The sequence below is a fragment of the Camelus bactrianus genome, chromosome 25, assembly GCF_048773025.1.
Source record: "Camelus bactrianus isolate YW-2024 breed Bactrian camel chromosome 25, ASM4877302v1, whole genome shotgun sequence".
NCBI lineage: Eukaryota > Metazoa > Chordata > Mammalia > Artiodactyla > Camelidae > Camelus > Camelus bactrianus.
In genome coordinates this window covers 32,163,031-32,178,183 of record NC_133563.1, presented here as the reverse complement: position 1 = coordinate 32,178,183, position 15,153 = coordinate 32,163,031, and the positions used below count along the sequence as shown (strand labels likewise).

The window sequence follows — 15,153 nt, the reverse complement described above, 5'->3', positions numbered from 1 at the left end:
GGAAAAAGTCCTGCAGGTCATGGAACAGCACGTGCAAGAGCCCTGGGGCAGCATCAGCTTGGTGTATTGGAGGAGCAGAGAAGCTGTGTGTGGCCATGAGTGGGAGGAGGCTGCCAAAAGAAGAGGTCTGGGAGTGGGCAAGACCCATGGTTAGGAGTCTGGGGTTGGTTCTAAGTACAACAAGAAACCACGGTAGAGTTTTAATCAGGCGAGTCGCATGATCTAATCCAGTTGTTTGGAAGGTCATTCTGGTTGTTGATTGCAAAACAGATTGAAGGGGAGTGAGAAATATCCATTCGTTCAAGATTTATTGAGAACCCACTATATGCCAATATATTGAGATGGAAAAGACAGCCCTCCCTTTCCGGGTTGCAGAGATGATGAGGAGAGAAGGGAAAACAGACAATCACAGGCAGGGTAATAAGCGACAGGGACCTGGGGTCCCTGGCTTTTGCTCCTGATTTTCTGTATCTTATCAAGAGTGATTTGGAGGAATGGCTTCATTTCACTGAGTCTCAGATTGAGGTAAAAATCATCACCTCACCAGGTTTCTCCACAACATTGGAAGCATTAGGTTTCAATATTTTTATTCATTTTTGCTGGTTTGATGGGTAAGTAATAATGAATTTGCATTTTTTAATAGCAGTTATGAATGCTGAACATTTTCCCGTGTGGCTGTTACCATTTTATCAACTTGTCCTCTCACGTCCCCACCCCCAGCCTTTATCTGAAGTCCTTTTCTGGAATTTATTCTCTGGTGGCCACTTGGAAGGGATTTTGCTGGGGAGGGGAGAAGAGGTGGGGCCTCGTGAATGGCAATCAACAGCAAGGAGCAGGGCTTTAGAGCTTCTGGGTTCTTTGATGACACAAAGACCACATGTTCTGAATAAAGAATCGGGACAGTGCGCCTGACACGCATTCCTGTTCCTCCAGGCAGAGGCACAGAATATTGAAATCAGAGCCATCCTGGGAATTCCACGGTACACCATAGCTCTGCATAAAGGCCCCAGACAGCCAGCACGACCTCTGACAGAGCCCAACCCCAAACACAGAGCCCCTGCCTTTAAAATGTGACAAGCCTGGTGGGAAGCCCCTGCAAGATGGTCAGCTGGCAGGGAGCCAACAGAAAGTGATCGGTGCCACGTGTCAGAGGGGCTGGCCCTAGACACGCTCTTCCCCAGCCCTACCTGGAGCCTTGGTTTGGAGCAGACCTCTGAAACCTGCTCCCTCTTCTACTTCGTCTCCACAAGGAGGTGAAGGACTTGACCGAGGTCACTCAGCCATCAGTACAAAGCCACGCCTGGGACTTGCCCACTTGCCCCAAGGCACCCTTGTTTCCCCATCTTCTTGTTCACAGCTGCCCCTCTAGACCCCATGGGAGGGAGGAAAGGGGTGGGAGACCAGGAAAGAAGCTGTGAGGAGCTGGAAGCTGACAGCTTAGGTGCCTTGGGGATCCTGAAATCCCCGGCATCCTGTAGCGTGAGGGTGATGCTGGCTATCACCCCACTGGGCACAGACCCCTCCCCCTCTGTCTGATCCTGGCGTGGAGCCCGTGGCTGAGCCAGGCTCATAGGAGTCTTCAATCCTTCCCCAGGGCTTTGAGAAACAACAATAGGTCTGATATCAGGGCCCCTAGCTGGCCAGGGGGCGAGAGGAGTCAGGAGAGAACCATGGGGTTCCAAGCTCTCATCCTTCTCTGAGTTTCACATTTCTCATCACTTACGAGGGCATCAAAATTCCAGTTAGCAAAGGAGACCATGCAGGTGAGAGCTCCGGCAGGAATCGGAGGACAGGAGGCATCACAAGGGATCGCTCTCGGGTCGACTTGCAAATCACCAACACGCCCCACAAGCAGGGCAATTGATGGCTTCACGTGGCGCTTCCTCCGGGGAAGGGCTGGACCTGTGGTCCTCTGTCAGCCTGCCCACCCTGTGGCCCTTGCCTCCAGTCTCTGCCCCAGACGCCAGGACGCGGGTCCCTTCTTCCCCAGCCAGTATTTCCAGTTTTGAGACCGCAGAATGTTGAATTCCCCTTCTCCGTCTGCCCCAAACTCAGGATGCCCAGGGGAGCATTGAAAGGGAGAGGGAGCCTGCTGCCTCCTGGCCCTCGTGTCTGCCCACTGCGGGCGTCTTTCCGCCCGAACGTCTGTGCTCGGCCCACAAATACACGATGGCACCTCCTACCCCCGCCAAGTGCCAGATCTGGTCAGGCCTCCGGCCAAACCTTCCGGGTGCTGCTCGCCTCCCCTTCACCAGAGCTCCTTGAGGACGTAAATATTTTGTTACCTTTTGTACCTCCTGGGGTTGCCTCGCTGGTGACGGGCAGAGTCAGGTCACATTCCAGTTAAAGGACCCGCTCTGCTGTCAGGCCGGGGTACTCAGGAGCCCGGAGCTGCCCCAGGAGATTTTATCAGAAACAGGTATTTATTCTGAATATTGTTTTGATCTTATTGTGATAAAATATACACAACATAGTATTTATCACCTTCCCTACTTATAAGTGTGTGATTCTGTGGCATTAAGTGCATTCATCACGTTGGAGGACCATCACCACCGCCTATGCCCAGCACTTCCATCTCCCCCAGTAAAACCCCGCACCCCTTAAATAATAACCCCCCTCCACTACTCACTCAGCCCCAGCAACCTCCATTCTACTTTGTCTCACTGAATCTGGGGGTTCTAGTACCTCCTGTAAGTGGGTCACACAATACAGGTCCTTCCGTGTCTGGCCTATTTCACTTAGCATATATCTTTTCAAGACTCATCCATTTGTAGCATAGACTGAATCTTCCTTTTTTATAACTGAATGATATTGCATCGTATGTACATTCTACATTTTGCTTATCTATCCATCCACTGATGGACACTTGGGATGTTTCCGCCTTTTGGCTGTTGTGAATAACGCGGCTATGAACCTGGGAGAACCGACACCTGTTCATGACCCTGACTTCAATTCTTTTTAATACTTAGGAATGGAATTGCTGAGAAACCACCAAACAGCTTTCCACAGGGGCTGCACCATTTTACATTCCCACCAGCAAACCATGAGGGTTCCAGATCCTCCAGGGCCTCACCAACGCTTGTTTTCCCTTCTTCTTTTATGATAACCATCCTGGTGTGATGTTTATAAGCAGAACTGTGTCTGTGGTCCTAGTATTGCTGCCTGTAGCGTCCCCCTGGCATGCGCAGTGTCTGAGACTAGAGGAGACGCGAGGCACTTTTAACTAGAGGACCGTGCGGGTCTCCTGGGGTGCCTCTCTTTGGGGGGTGCTGATTCCTTCCCTGCTGGCTAGGCCCTGGGTGCCCAGGGAGCTCCCTACACCAGTACCCCTGCCACTCACCTCCTGGACAATGGCCAAAGCAACTACTAACTTCTCCTTTCTCTCCCAGCCACTCCCCTTTCCTGGGGCTGAGAGTGACTGGCGGGACTTACCCTACAGCCACCTCCCCCGCCCCAACCCCAGGGACTGGACTGTCCGAAAGTCAAGGTTCCAAGGGTGTGAGGCAGGCGTGGTGTTGTCGGGGGAACTCTGGCTGGGTTTATAAAAGCCCAGCTGCAAATCCTGCTTTGGATTTGGGACACATGGCTCAACCCACCTGGGTCCCAGAGCATCCTTCCTCACCTGTAGTCGAAGTGACACAGCCCTGGTGTGGGACACGGGCAGATGCGATACTTCTTAGGAAACCTCTCCGGGTGTCACTGCGCCAGCAGGTGGTCGCCATGCAGCGTGGCCGAGCTCCACCTGGGGCAGTGGGTGGATGTGGGTGTGCAGGGTGGGCCTCAGTAAGATGACAGACTTGATCTGTTTTTAGCTCTGAGAGTCCTGCATCCAGGGAAAGCCCTCAGTCCTGGGCCAACCAGGTGGCTGGTCACCCTCAGATAAACCCTGTGTTTGTCCCCATCTGGTGGGTCAGGGAGGTCCTGGGGCAGCTGACCTCTGGTGTGGTCGTAAAGGATGAAAACAACTTGCTAGGCAAACGTCGGATGCCTTGGTGTATCTGGCAAAGGGCTCATTCTCGGGTCTGGCTGGAGCCCAGTGGTCCTGGGCTGCGGGAACTGAGGGGCGGGAAGGCGAGGGGAGCAGAGGCAGGGAGGCACCCTGGAGGGTCACCCAACCTTAATCCCACGTGCTTAATCATTCCAGCCAGTCTCCTTGCCTCAAGAGGCCAGAGCTGTACGGAGCAAATAGTAGGTGCTCAGTAAACATGTACAGAATGAACAAATATCTCCTGCTTTCCCATCTCCCTGAGCGGCCCTGGAGTTCCTGGCTGGGGTTCTGGCTGTCTGAGCTGCCTCCATCTCCAGGGGCCCGGCAGCAGGGACCAGAGTCCGCACAGCTCTGCCGACCTGTGTCCTTCATCCTCTGCCCACAGAGGCTCCAGCGGGAGAAGCAGCCCAGTAACCTGAACGACACTGTCAAGGAGCTCTTCCAGGTGGTGCCTGGGAATGTGGACCCCCTGCTGGAGAAGAGGTCGGTGGGCTGCCGGCGCTGTGCCGTCGTGGGCAACTCGGGCAACCTGAAGGGCTCCTGGTACGGGCCTCAGATAGACAGTCACGACTTCGTGCTGAGGTGAGCGTTGGCCCCCAGCCCCAGAGCTGTGGGGCATCTTGGCTCAGGGTCAGGAGGTCAAGACCCCAGTCCGGGTGTGCCCGGACTTACCTGAGGACCCCAGGACCCCCACTTCACCCTCTGGGCCTGTCTCCCCATCTGCATTGGCAGGATGGAGAAGGACCCACAGAGAGGAATCCATACACAGAGGTCCCCAGTGGGCTGGGACCTTGGCATTCAGAGGCCTGGTGAGAGGGCAAGATAAACTTGAAGACTCTTGCGTAATCTTTAAAATCCTTCCTTGGTTTGCAATCTTGGCCATAATATAACTGTATACTTTTAAAGTAAAATATATTTCCCTGCCACCAAGTAACAGATGTCCCAGGAAGACGTCCTTCATCTCTCCCGGGTGTCCTGTCACCCCCACCACTCACCTGGCCCAGGGCCACAGCGCCCCAGGGTGAGAAGCTCAGGCAGTGACCCCCCCCCCAGGCACCTTCTAGAATCGTCACCTGTCTCTGTGGTCTCTGATGTTATGTCTTTAGACCACTCACCTGGCCTCTGGGAGCCTTGGTGTCCCTGGAAGCCAGTGGGAGTGCTCACGGTGAGGGGGGAAGAGTCAGGTTCAGAGTCAGACAGGCTGAGCTCACTCTGTGTCCTGGGACAGATTCTTGGCACTCATATATCTTCGACCATAAAAACAGGACCATACAATACCTACAGGACGCTTATCATTAAGGGCTAGTGCGGCGCGGCTCTGGGCCAGGACAGTGCCTCGCACGTGGTAGGTCATCGCTGGTGGCGATGGTTAGGCTGACTTGAGATCATAAATGAGAAAAAAGTAACAAAAGCCTTTGAGCTGGGCCTTCGTTGCCTCGGTTTTGCAGGAGAGGAAGTCGGGGCCGGTGAGAGGGGCGCCCGGGCTGAGGCCGTGCGCGCGGCCTCGCGGAGCTACCGCTGACCCTCAGGATCGGGGCCCATGGTGCGATGCGTGTCTCCCCGCTTCCGCTCCCAGGATGAACAAGGCCCCCACCGTGGGGTATGAGGCCGATGTCGGGAGCAAGACCACCCACCACCTCGTGTACCCCGAGAGCTTCCGGGAGCTCGCAGAGAACGTCAGCATGGTCCTGGTCCCCTTCAAGACCACCGACCTGGAGTGGGTGATCAGCGCCACCACCACGGGCACCATCTCCCAGTAAGTCCCCCCGGGGCGCCCGCTGCTCCTCCTTGTTGAGTGGGGGCCTCTGAGCATCCTGCCATGCTATTCCCCCCAGCCCAGCCATGCCGGTGCTGTTCCTCCACCAAAACACCTCCCCTCCCCAAGCCTCCTCCTGGAAGGCAGAGCCTCACCGCCCTGAGGCCACCTCCAGACCTCAGGTCTTCTTGGTCCCTCTCCTCCCATCATTCTAATGCACCCCAAGTTCCCGCCTTCCTCCTTCTCCTCACTTGCCCCCTGAATAGACCTCCCAGGTTTGCTTCCCAGACCCAGACACCCTGGAAACTCCTCGGTAAGGGAGACCCGCTGGAAAGGATTCAGTGTGTGTTGGTTCTGACCCCTCCCTAATCTCTGCAGCACCCCCGCAATGAGGACAGCCCTCCAGCTTCTCACACTGTCAAAATAGCCCCGACTCGGTTGGGGGCCCAGTGGGGAGTTGGGGTGCGGACTACGTGGGCTCTGGCAGGAGTCACCATGCTGCCTGGTGCATCAGGGAGCTCATGTCTTCTGTTGTGTTCCGGGCACTGTGCTTGGCATTGGCACGTGTCTCCCTGAATTCACCATAGTCCTTCTCATTACCTCTGTCCTCAGGGAGACACGGAGGCTTGGCCTCTATTCAGAGCCAGGCTGGCCCCTGGGTCCCATTCCAGCCTGAAGAGCAGGGGCTTCACTGTCCGGATGGCCAAAAGCCCCCTTGTCTGAAGCCTGGTTGAAAGCCTGGGGGATTCAGGTGCAGGAAACTTGGGGGCTGTTCTCTCAGGAGAAGGGCAGAGAGGGAGGTGGGCATGGACAGGGGAAGAGCTGGGCTGGGCCAGGTGTCCTTCCACTGGGTCCCACGGGCTCTAGAGTGAGAATTGTTAGATGCAATGGGAGGCCAGGTGGCTGGGCATTTATTCCTTCATCTTGGAGGCACGTGCAATCTTGCAGATGGAAAGGGGGCCGTCGTGGGCCTGATCAGCTGGGGGATGGGTGCTGTGCTCCTGTGGAGGCGAGGGCTTGGAGCCATCCCCCTTCTTAACCTTCTGGGAGAAGGTGGCATAAAACAGCAGAAGGTCCTCAAGTTAGTCACGATCGCCCTCTGGTGTCTATGTTGGGCCAGTGCTGAGGAGGTGGAGTCTCGCCCCACCTGCCTCTCCAGCCTCGCCCCCAGAGCAGCTGCCCAGGCCGCCGGCTCCTCCCCACGTTAACCACCCGCTCCTTGTTCTCCTCCAGCACCTACGTTCCTGTCCCCACGAAGATCAAAGTGAAAAAGGATAAGGTGAGTCGAGGCTCAGGTGCCCTGTCCGCTGAGCTCAGGCTCGGTTTCTAAGGCTCTGCGTGATGACAGTGACATCTCCCCGCTCTGCCAGAATCTGGCCATGGAGAGCCCCGGGGCCGGGGCTGGTGAAGGTGGTGGCCCCCAACCTAGAGAGTGGAGAGACAAACCCTGGAGAGGTTCCCCAAGTGGGGACCCGGGACTAACAGCTCCACCCAAGAGCTTATCACCAATGCGCATCCTCAGGCCCACCCCAGATCTGCTGGATCAGAAACCCCGGTTTTTACCAGGCCCCTGGGATGCTGATGCAGCTTGAGAACCACTGCCGTACTGTGTGAGCATCTCAGAACCAGACCTCGCCTCCCGTCTCTCCATCTCTCCATCTTCCCAATGGGCCCTGGTACAGGGTTGGCTAAGACACAGGCAGAGGGCAGAGGGATGAAGGAAGTAAAGTGTCCAACACACCAGACCTTTGCATACACTGTCATGGGAAGGTGGAGAGGTCAGGTTCAGAGTGGTTGGGTAACTCGCCCAGAGACACACAGCTAGTTCATCATATGGCTGGAGCTGATGACCTCCGTGTGCTGGCTGTGTGACACTAAGCACGTCACTTAGCCTCTCTGATCCTTGGTTTCCTCACCTGTAACACAAGGAGAGGAAAAGCTAGCATGTGGGGTCATTTTAAGGGCTGGAGGTCATTCAGGCCCACATCAGGCAGAATGGGTACCTCAGTGTGTCTTTTCTTGCCATGTGACAGGAGTGTCCTTGTCCCCAGCTCATGCTGTTCCCTGGAACCTCCTCCTGTAGCCTCATGTCTGGTTTCCAGGCCTCTGATTGTAATTCAAATGTTACCTTGTCAGCGAGCCTTCTCACCCCACTGCTACATCACCTTTCTCTGCTTTGTTTCTCTCCGTAGTCTCACCTTTTCTAGCATCCTCCATCTCTTCATGATTTTGGGTACCGTCCATTCTTTCCCACTAGAATGTAGCCCCTCCAGTGCAGGGGTGTTAGTTCCATTCACGGCTGGGTCGCCCATGGCCACAGCCATGTGCGGCACTGAATACATGCTTGGTATCCTGTGCCAACCACCTCACTCGGGGCATGTCCTCCCCTCCCGCAGATCCTGATTTACCACCCGGCCTTCATCAAGTACGTCTTCGACAACTGGCTGCAGGGCCACGGGCGGTACCCGTCCACCGGCATCCTCTCGGTCATCTTCTCGCTGCACATCTGTGATGAGGTACGCCCACTGGCCCCCCGGGGATGGGAGCGCCTCATCCTGTGTTGCCAGGGGAGGTGGCGAGAGCGTCTGCAGTCAGGCTGACTCCATCCTCACTCCAAGCCCCAGCAGAGCCCGTTTCCTCTGGAAGCTCAGATCCCATCTCTACCATGGGGCTTGCAATGCCCCCTGAGTAGAATGCTTCAAAGAGTGACCGTGTGCTCCTTCTCTGCGACCTCTCACTGCAGAGCCGGGTCCTATGGGTGGAAGCTCAGATCTGGGGGCAAAATGAAGGAACAGATGATAATGGAGCTGTCTGGGGCTGTGGTTTCAATCTCAGCTGCACATTAAAATCATCTGTGGGGCTAAATTCCAGCCCCCGGCCACAGCCCAGTCCACTGCCACCAGGGGTTCCACTGTTCACCAAGGCTGAGAACCAGTGGTCTTGCCCAGCGTGTGTTTCGCATCGTGGACTCGCCTTGCTGTTGGCCAGGCTGTGCCCGGGTTTCCACGGACAATCTAGGGTGCTCGCCGCACCTGGGTATCAGGCACTTGGCCACAAGGCACCCCACTTCCTCCCTGGCCCTGGGTTCAGGCAGGGCACTCAGATGTCCCTTCTTCTCACAGCCCATCCCCGCCCTGACCCCACCAGGCTCAAAGTTGGAAATCCCAGGGCGGTGTTGGGGGTGGGTAACAAATCCCACCCACCATCTCTGGCCCAGTAGTTCCACCAACACCCCCTGTCCTTCAGCCCCAAACCTGGGTGTCCCACCCACAAACCATGCCTCCCTCTTACCCCCCACCTAACCCCGACCTCCCTTCTGCTGTGACCTCTCTTCCCTCCTGCTCTGGGGCGGGCCTGGGTCCACACTGGCATTTACTGGAAAGGCTGCACTTGCCGCAGATCTGTCTCCTGCCCCTGGTGGGTCCCCAGCCCTGAGGCTTGACCGCCATGTGGCAGCCCACGCAGCTCGCCCTCCCTGAGAGCCCTGCCCCATGTCTCTCCCCGGGCATCCTGCACTTACTTTCCAAGACCCTGCTCGGACGAGCTCCCTCTGCCCTCTCTGACCTCTGGCCCCTCCTTCCCCAGCCCTGTGGGAGCCCTGGCCTTGGCCCCTGTCCATCCTGGTAGCCCAGTTGGTTCTTGTCATAGGTGAGAAGCTCAAGGGCTGAGGCCTGACTCCTGCAGCCCGAATTTCCCCAGCGGCCACCTGAGCGCTGATGGATTTAATGCAGCACTTGGCACAGAATAAGGGCTCAGCAAATGCTCGTCCCTTGAAAGGAAGTCCCCCCATCCTAACTGCTGGGCTCTGAGGACCCCTGGGCCAGATGGATCTTAGTCTAAGGGAGGAGAAGGATCAACACTTACCACCCACCTCACTGTGGTCATCACTCTTGGCCCCATTTTCCAGATGAGGACAATGAGGCTCAGAGAAGTGGTTTGACACTTGCAAGGTGTACCAGTGAGAGGCAAAGTTGAGGCTGGGGCAGGCTTCTGGGCTTCAAAGCCCTGCTCCTCAAGCGTTGGAGAAGAGGTTGTACCTCCCCAAAGATGGACCCAGCACCTTCAGGGCCACCCGCACGCAGTAGCCTCCCATGGTGCCTCCCGGCATTGGACTTGACTTTTACTTAACTTGCCTTTGCTTCACCACGCCCCCAGGGGTACCAGGGCCCTAGAGAAGCGCCGATATGTATCCTTAGGAGGGGTGTTTACGGATTCTGGGGATGCTTGCGGGCTCCCTTTCCTAGAGGTTCCCCCTGCAGCCGTGCTGTCCGGTCCTCACCTTTGCTTTGGCCCCGCAGGTGGATTTGTACGGCTTCGGGGCAGACAACAAAGGGAACTGGCACCACTACTGGGAGAACAACCCAACGGCAGGAGCTTTTCGAAAGACCGGGGTACACGATGGGGACTTTGAGTCCAACGTGACGGCCACCTTGGCAACCATCGACAAAATCCGGATATTCAAGGGGAGATGACGCTGTGAAGTGTCAAGGACTGATGCGCCAGAGCACGCCTCTCCGTGTCCTGTCCCAGCTTCTTGCCGGAGCCGTTCGGTTCTGGGAACTTTGAGGGCCAGCCCCAGGGGTGTGCCCAGGTGCCCCTTGAGCCTCTTGCACCCCAACATTTGGCAGTATCTACTCAGCAAGGTCTCCAAGCCCTGCCAGGGCTGCAGAGCAAATCTCAGGACCAGCCTCAGGTGGGGAGAACCCCCTCACTGCTGTCCCAGGCTGGGAGGAGGTGGGGAGACAGGAGACAGGTCCAATCTGAAGATCCCCAAGTTCTAAAGGAAAGGATGGTTTCCTGGGGAGGATGCCCAGAGACTCCTCTCTGCCGAGGGGTCCAGGGCCAGCACTTTGATTCTCTCTGGGACGTTCCTGAGGGTGACCTCCAGGACAGCCACGGGGAGACAGGTGGGCACTGGGGGAGATGACGGCTTTCTCTGCATGGTGCCCGGCCTCTCACCAGGCGTGGCCACTCCACCTCCCCTTTCTGCCCAAAGCTCATAGGAGAGGCTCCCCACCCCAAAGGTCTTCAGAGCCACTAAGTGTTTCTGACTCCAGGAGACGTCCTCTTCCCAGCATGACGTTCTCCTGAGTAACCAATCTTTGTGGTTGTAATGATGGCCAAGAGCAGATCTGACTACTTCCATGTGCCTTTGTATTTGGGGGAGAAATGCATGCACTGGCTGAAATGAGGCAAAAGCCCTTACGTGGCAAAGGGGACCTGGCCATGCTGTCCCCTTGCTCTGTAGCTCCGACAGCTTTTCTAGTTTCCTGAGCCAGCGCCAAAGTTGCACCAAAGCTTGGATGATACTCAGCTCCGCGCAGAAGCCCGTCAGCCGTGGACGGTCCATTCTTATTTTCACAAACTGTAACCTTCCAAAGCCACACAGAGGGCCTCCACCAGCCGGCAGGTTCCCCAAGGGTCGACGCTCTGGGCCAGGTCCCTGCTGGCCACCTGCGCGGCATCCCAGGGGTTGGGGGTCATCCTAGGAACGTGACCGTCAGAGGGGGGATGTCATACCTCATCCTTCACTGTCCAGCTGCTCTTTCTTCTGTGTCAGCCCTCCTGATTATTTATTGTTTTGTTTTGATTCTGAAATCCAGCTGATGTCTGCACTTTGTGGCTCTGTTGATCTGGCTTCACCTGGCAGCCGGGGAGTGGGTGCTTGAAGCAAATTTTGTAGGAATTCTAGGAGTTGAGGTTCAGGGGTGTCTAGGGTTTGAGGGCAAATCCTGGGGTGTCAGGATGGGAGGTTTGCAGAATGCTCTGTACCTCCTCCCCTTCCCGCCCTGCCTCTCTTCTTTCTCATTGTGGACTTGGATTCAGTCTCAGGCTAGGAATCCCCAACCTAGTGGGACTTCCTTGGGGCTGGGTGGGGAGTAGCGTCACAGGCATGAGAGGGCAGTGAGTGTTGGCTCAGTTACCGATATTTACTCCAAAAAACAAAAACAACAACAACCACCATTTTTCCTGTTGAGAGCCTTACCTAAAAGGCCCCTGATGCTCTGAGGGGGTGTGACTGTTTCCTGGTGGAGGGTGAAGCCGGGGCTGCCTCTGCCGCTCCCTGCAGCCCTCAGGTGAGCCCTGCTCTCCTCGGCCTCAGTTTCTTTCTCTGCAAACGGGGAGAGGGTGATTGATGAGAGGTCGTGGGCCGCAGATGGCACCAGGCATTCACAGGGGTCCCTGGAAGCCACATGCCACATTTGGTTTTCCCTGATTCTCTGTATATGAGTATTTTCCTGAGGAGTCTTTTCATAGTTTTTGTTAGATTCTCAAAGATACAGAATCCAGAAAGTTTTGAAAAACAAATAATCAAACAAACAAAAATCTACTCCAACTTTAAAATTCTCCAAAACTGAAGACCCTCTTGACTGATAAGGGCTCCTCAAGGGCCGTGAGGTCAGATTTCGAACATAAACCCTCGGAGGCTGCGGAGGACGGTGCTTGGCGTGAGGAGCTGAGCGAGCGTGCGCCGGCCGGCTGGTGCAGCCCGGGACAATCTTTGAGGAAATGGACCCTGATGCAGGGAGCAGCTGGGCTGACCCCTGAGCTCTGGCTTCTCCCGAAAGCCAAGTCTGTTTGGGGAGGACGGACTGAGAGGGAGGACTCTGCTTCTCTGGGCTGTGCCGAGTCAGGACAGGCCCCTGGAGTGAGGAGGTGTCCACGGCTGAGCTGCGTGCTGCCTGGGCCGGTTGCCTGGTCCCCGTCCCATCTCTCTTTCCCTCCCACTTGGCTGTTCAAGCCCCGAGAGGCTTTCTGGCCTGCGGATCCAGCTCTCCCATTTTACAGGTGAGAAAAGCAAGACCAGAGAAGGGAAGTGACTTGCCAAAGTGAACCAAGTGTGACAAACAGCACAAGTCAAACAGAATTTGAGTCAAAAGAGGACGCTATTGGCTCCGTGTTTAAAACATCTAGCATCAGGCTTTCCCAACCGGGCTCATCCAGCCCCTCCAAGAACTGCAGGCCGTGTGGATGTCTGACTCTGCTCTGCCTCACCACCAGCATCATTCTTACTCTGCCCAGGTTGGGCGGCAGCCGCTGCCTCCCCACCACCCTGCCCGGGGAGGCGGCGACGTCATGCTTTCCCATAACCCCAGCAGACATCTCTGTGTCTCACTAGCTTAACAACAGCCGCCTCACTAAATAAAAGCCAGCCATTGTGGCCGGGATTCATACACCATTGCCTTAAACCAGTGAGGACCACAGCCGGGGTAACGGTGGCCGGGCACTGGACGAGAGTGTTTCCCATGTGGATCTGGCCATCAGCAGGAGGACGGGAGGCATCCACGCAGGGAGGCTCTTGCGTGTCCATCATACGCACTTGGGCTCCCCGGGGCCCTGGGATCCCAGCCCAGGGCTCTTTCTACTCCACAGAGATCTCCTTGGAGTCCGGGCCCCAGGCAGGGAGCAGAGGCGTCCCTGCCTGCAGCAGTCAGAGCCGGAAAGGGCCAAGACTGACGGAGGAGAGAGATGTCAGAGATGTCCCGACCTCCTGTCTCCCCTGGGGAGCCAGGAGGACGCTGTCACCTGCAGCCAGAGCCCCCAGAGGCCCTGCCCTCACCCACCTGTTGGGGGAGAAAGGAGGACGGGTTTGTAGTGATCTGGGGCAGAGAAGAAAGTTCTTGAATTGATGTCTTTTGATACCCTGGCTTCATCGGGTATCGCCCAGCAAACTATGTGGGCTGAGCATAGGGGGAGAAGCCAGAGACAAGAAAGCAGGACAGAAAAGGAAAGCCAGGCAAGAAGGTGGAGCAGGCGAGTCCTGCAGCACGAGGGGAGGTTCACAGGCTCCGTGGCATCTCCGTCTCTGCTGTGGCCAGCGGGTGGATTCTACCTCCAAGCACACTGGGCCTCTGGGTCAAAGTGGGCTGGAATCACAGAGGATGTTTAGAACTGTGATGTTTGCTTTAACTGTTCTCTTCGAGGCAGCCTGAATCCAAAGACAAAATGGAAAACTGAAAAGAACTCACTCTCCTTTGCATGGTTGTGGTCAGACATGCTTTCTCCAGGGAAGCCCAAGTTCCGAGTGACCCCGGGCCAGCTCAAGATGGCTGGACTTCGGCCACATGCCATCAGGAACTGGCAACTGTCCTCGTCCTTCCAAAGAGCTCAGGGCTGTCATGATGGTGGACATCTGGTTTGTACCAGACGTGGCCACAGGCCACCAGCCAGTCGCCCTCTCCTAGGGTCTGGGCTAACAAGTTTTGAGCCTCCTCGGGGGCTCTGCAAGACACGTCTGGAAAGAAAAGAAGAGGGTGTGGGAGGAACAGGGGGGCCAGGCAAAGCGGCATCGCTCAGTCCACGCTTTACCAAAAGCACCGCGTCTCCCACAAGCAGCCAGCCTGTCTCCGGCCTCCTGTCTCCCTCCCAGCCCACTCATTGAACTTGACCCCATTGCTCAGCTTCTGAACAGCCTTTGTTGCCCACCTGCCCCAGACCCTGGGCCAGAAGCCAGCTTTAACCTGGGCCTGTGTCAGGAGACCCTCCTCAGCCCTGGTCGGCGGGCCATCACGTTAGCGCCTAACTGAATTCACATCAAAGCCAAAGTTTCCCGAGCACTTTTCCTCCTTTGCAGTCACGTTGGGTTGGTCGGTGACATTTTCAGACGCGCTTTCCCCCCTCTTGCCTCAGCCCCATGTTTTGCAGCTGAGTGTTAATCTGAATGCTATTTGAATGAAGTTGGCAAGAGTGTCTTCCTCAGCCTCTGCCTTGTTGTTGTTTTTTAATTTATTGTTGAACATTTCCAATGATCCAATGATCTGAATCAAAGTGAATAAAAGAGAGCTATTTTATTGTTCAGGTGTGTTTGTCGTTTTTCTGTAAGGGCTGTGCCTTGGTGCTGCCTCTTGGAGTGTCCACTCAGGAGACATGTTCAGTCCTAAAAAGATGCCTCCTGGGTTAGTGTCCACCCCTACCGCGTGCCCAGAAGCTCAGGGACATGGAAAGTTAGCTTCTCCTCAGATGCAGCTGAGCCTCTCCCTGCTGTGTGACTGCGGCAAGTCACCCGACCTCTCTGAACCTCAGCTGCCTCATTTATCCAATGGGCGCCACAATATGGGACATCAGAGCAAGTAGGAGATTAAGAATAAATGGAGGAAGCAGGGAGAGTATGGCTGAAGTGGCAGAGCACATGCTTAGCTTGACCCAAAGTATAATTAGCATTTGATTTTTTTAGGTGTTATTATCATCATCGTTTTTTTAAATTGACATATAGTCAGTTTATAATGTTGTGTCAGTTTCTGGTGTACAGCACAACGTTTCAGTCATACGTATACATGCATATATTCATTTTCAGATTCTTTTTCATGATACTGAATATAGTTTGCTCGCCCAATCCAGAACATCCTTTCTCCAGCCCTAAGGAAGGGGTGCTCACGTATAACCTATACTGCAGAAAGTTAAGTGTCCT

The 15,153-nt window shown here is 55.7% G+C and overlaps 1 protein-coding gene across 7 annotated transcripts in view; it reads left to right on the top strand.

Moving 5' to 3' along the window:
• ST3GAL1 (ST3 beta-galactoside alpha-2,3-sialyltransferase 1) overlaps window positions 1-14,541 on the top strand; it is an 85,973-nt gene extending 71,432 nt beyond the window's left edge. For all 7 annotated transcript variants that reach the window (XM_045508461.2, XM_010972673.3, XM_010972671.3 and 4 more), the window contains 5 exons: window positions 4,374-4,570; window positions 5,565-5,744; window positions 6,978-7,023; window positions 8,141-8,260; window positions 10,043-14,541. In XM_045508461.2, the coding sequence (XP_045364417.1) occupies window positions 4,374-4,570; window positions 5,565-5,744; window positions 6,978-7,023; window positions 8,141-8,260; window positions 10,043-10,216 (717 nt within the window). In that variant the 3' untranslated portion in view covers window positions 10,217-14,541. The remainder of the gene's footprint in view (window positions 1-4,373; window positions 4,571-5,564; window positions 5,745-6,977; window positions 7,024-8,140; window positions 8,261-10,042) is intronic.
• Window positions 14,542-15,153: the final 612 nt, after the last annotated feature.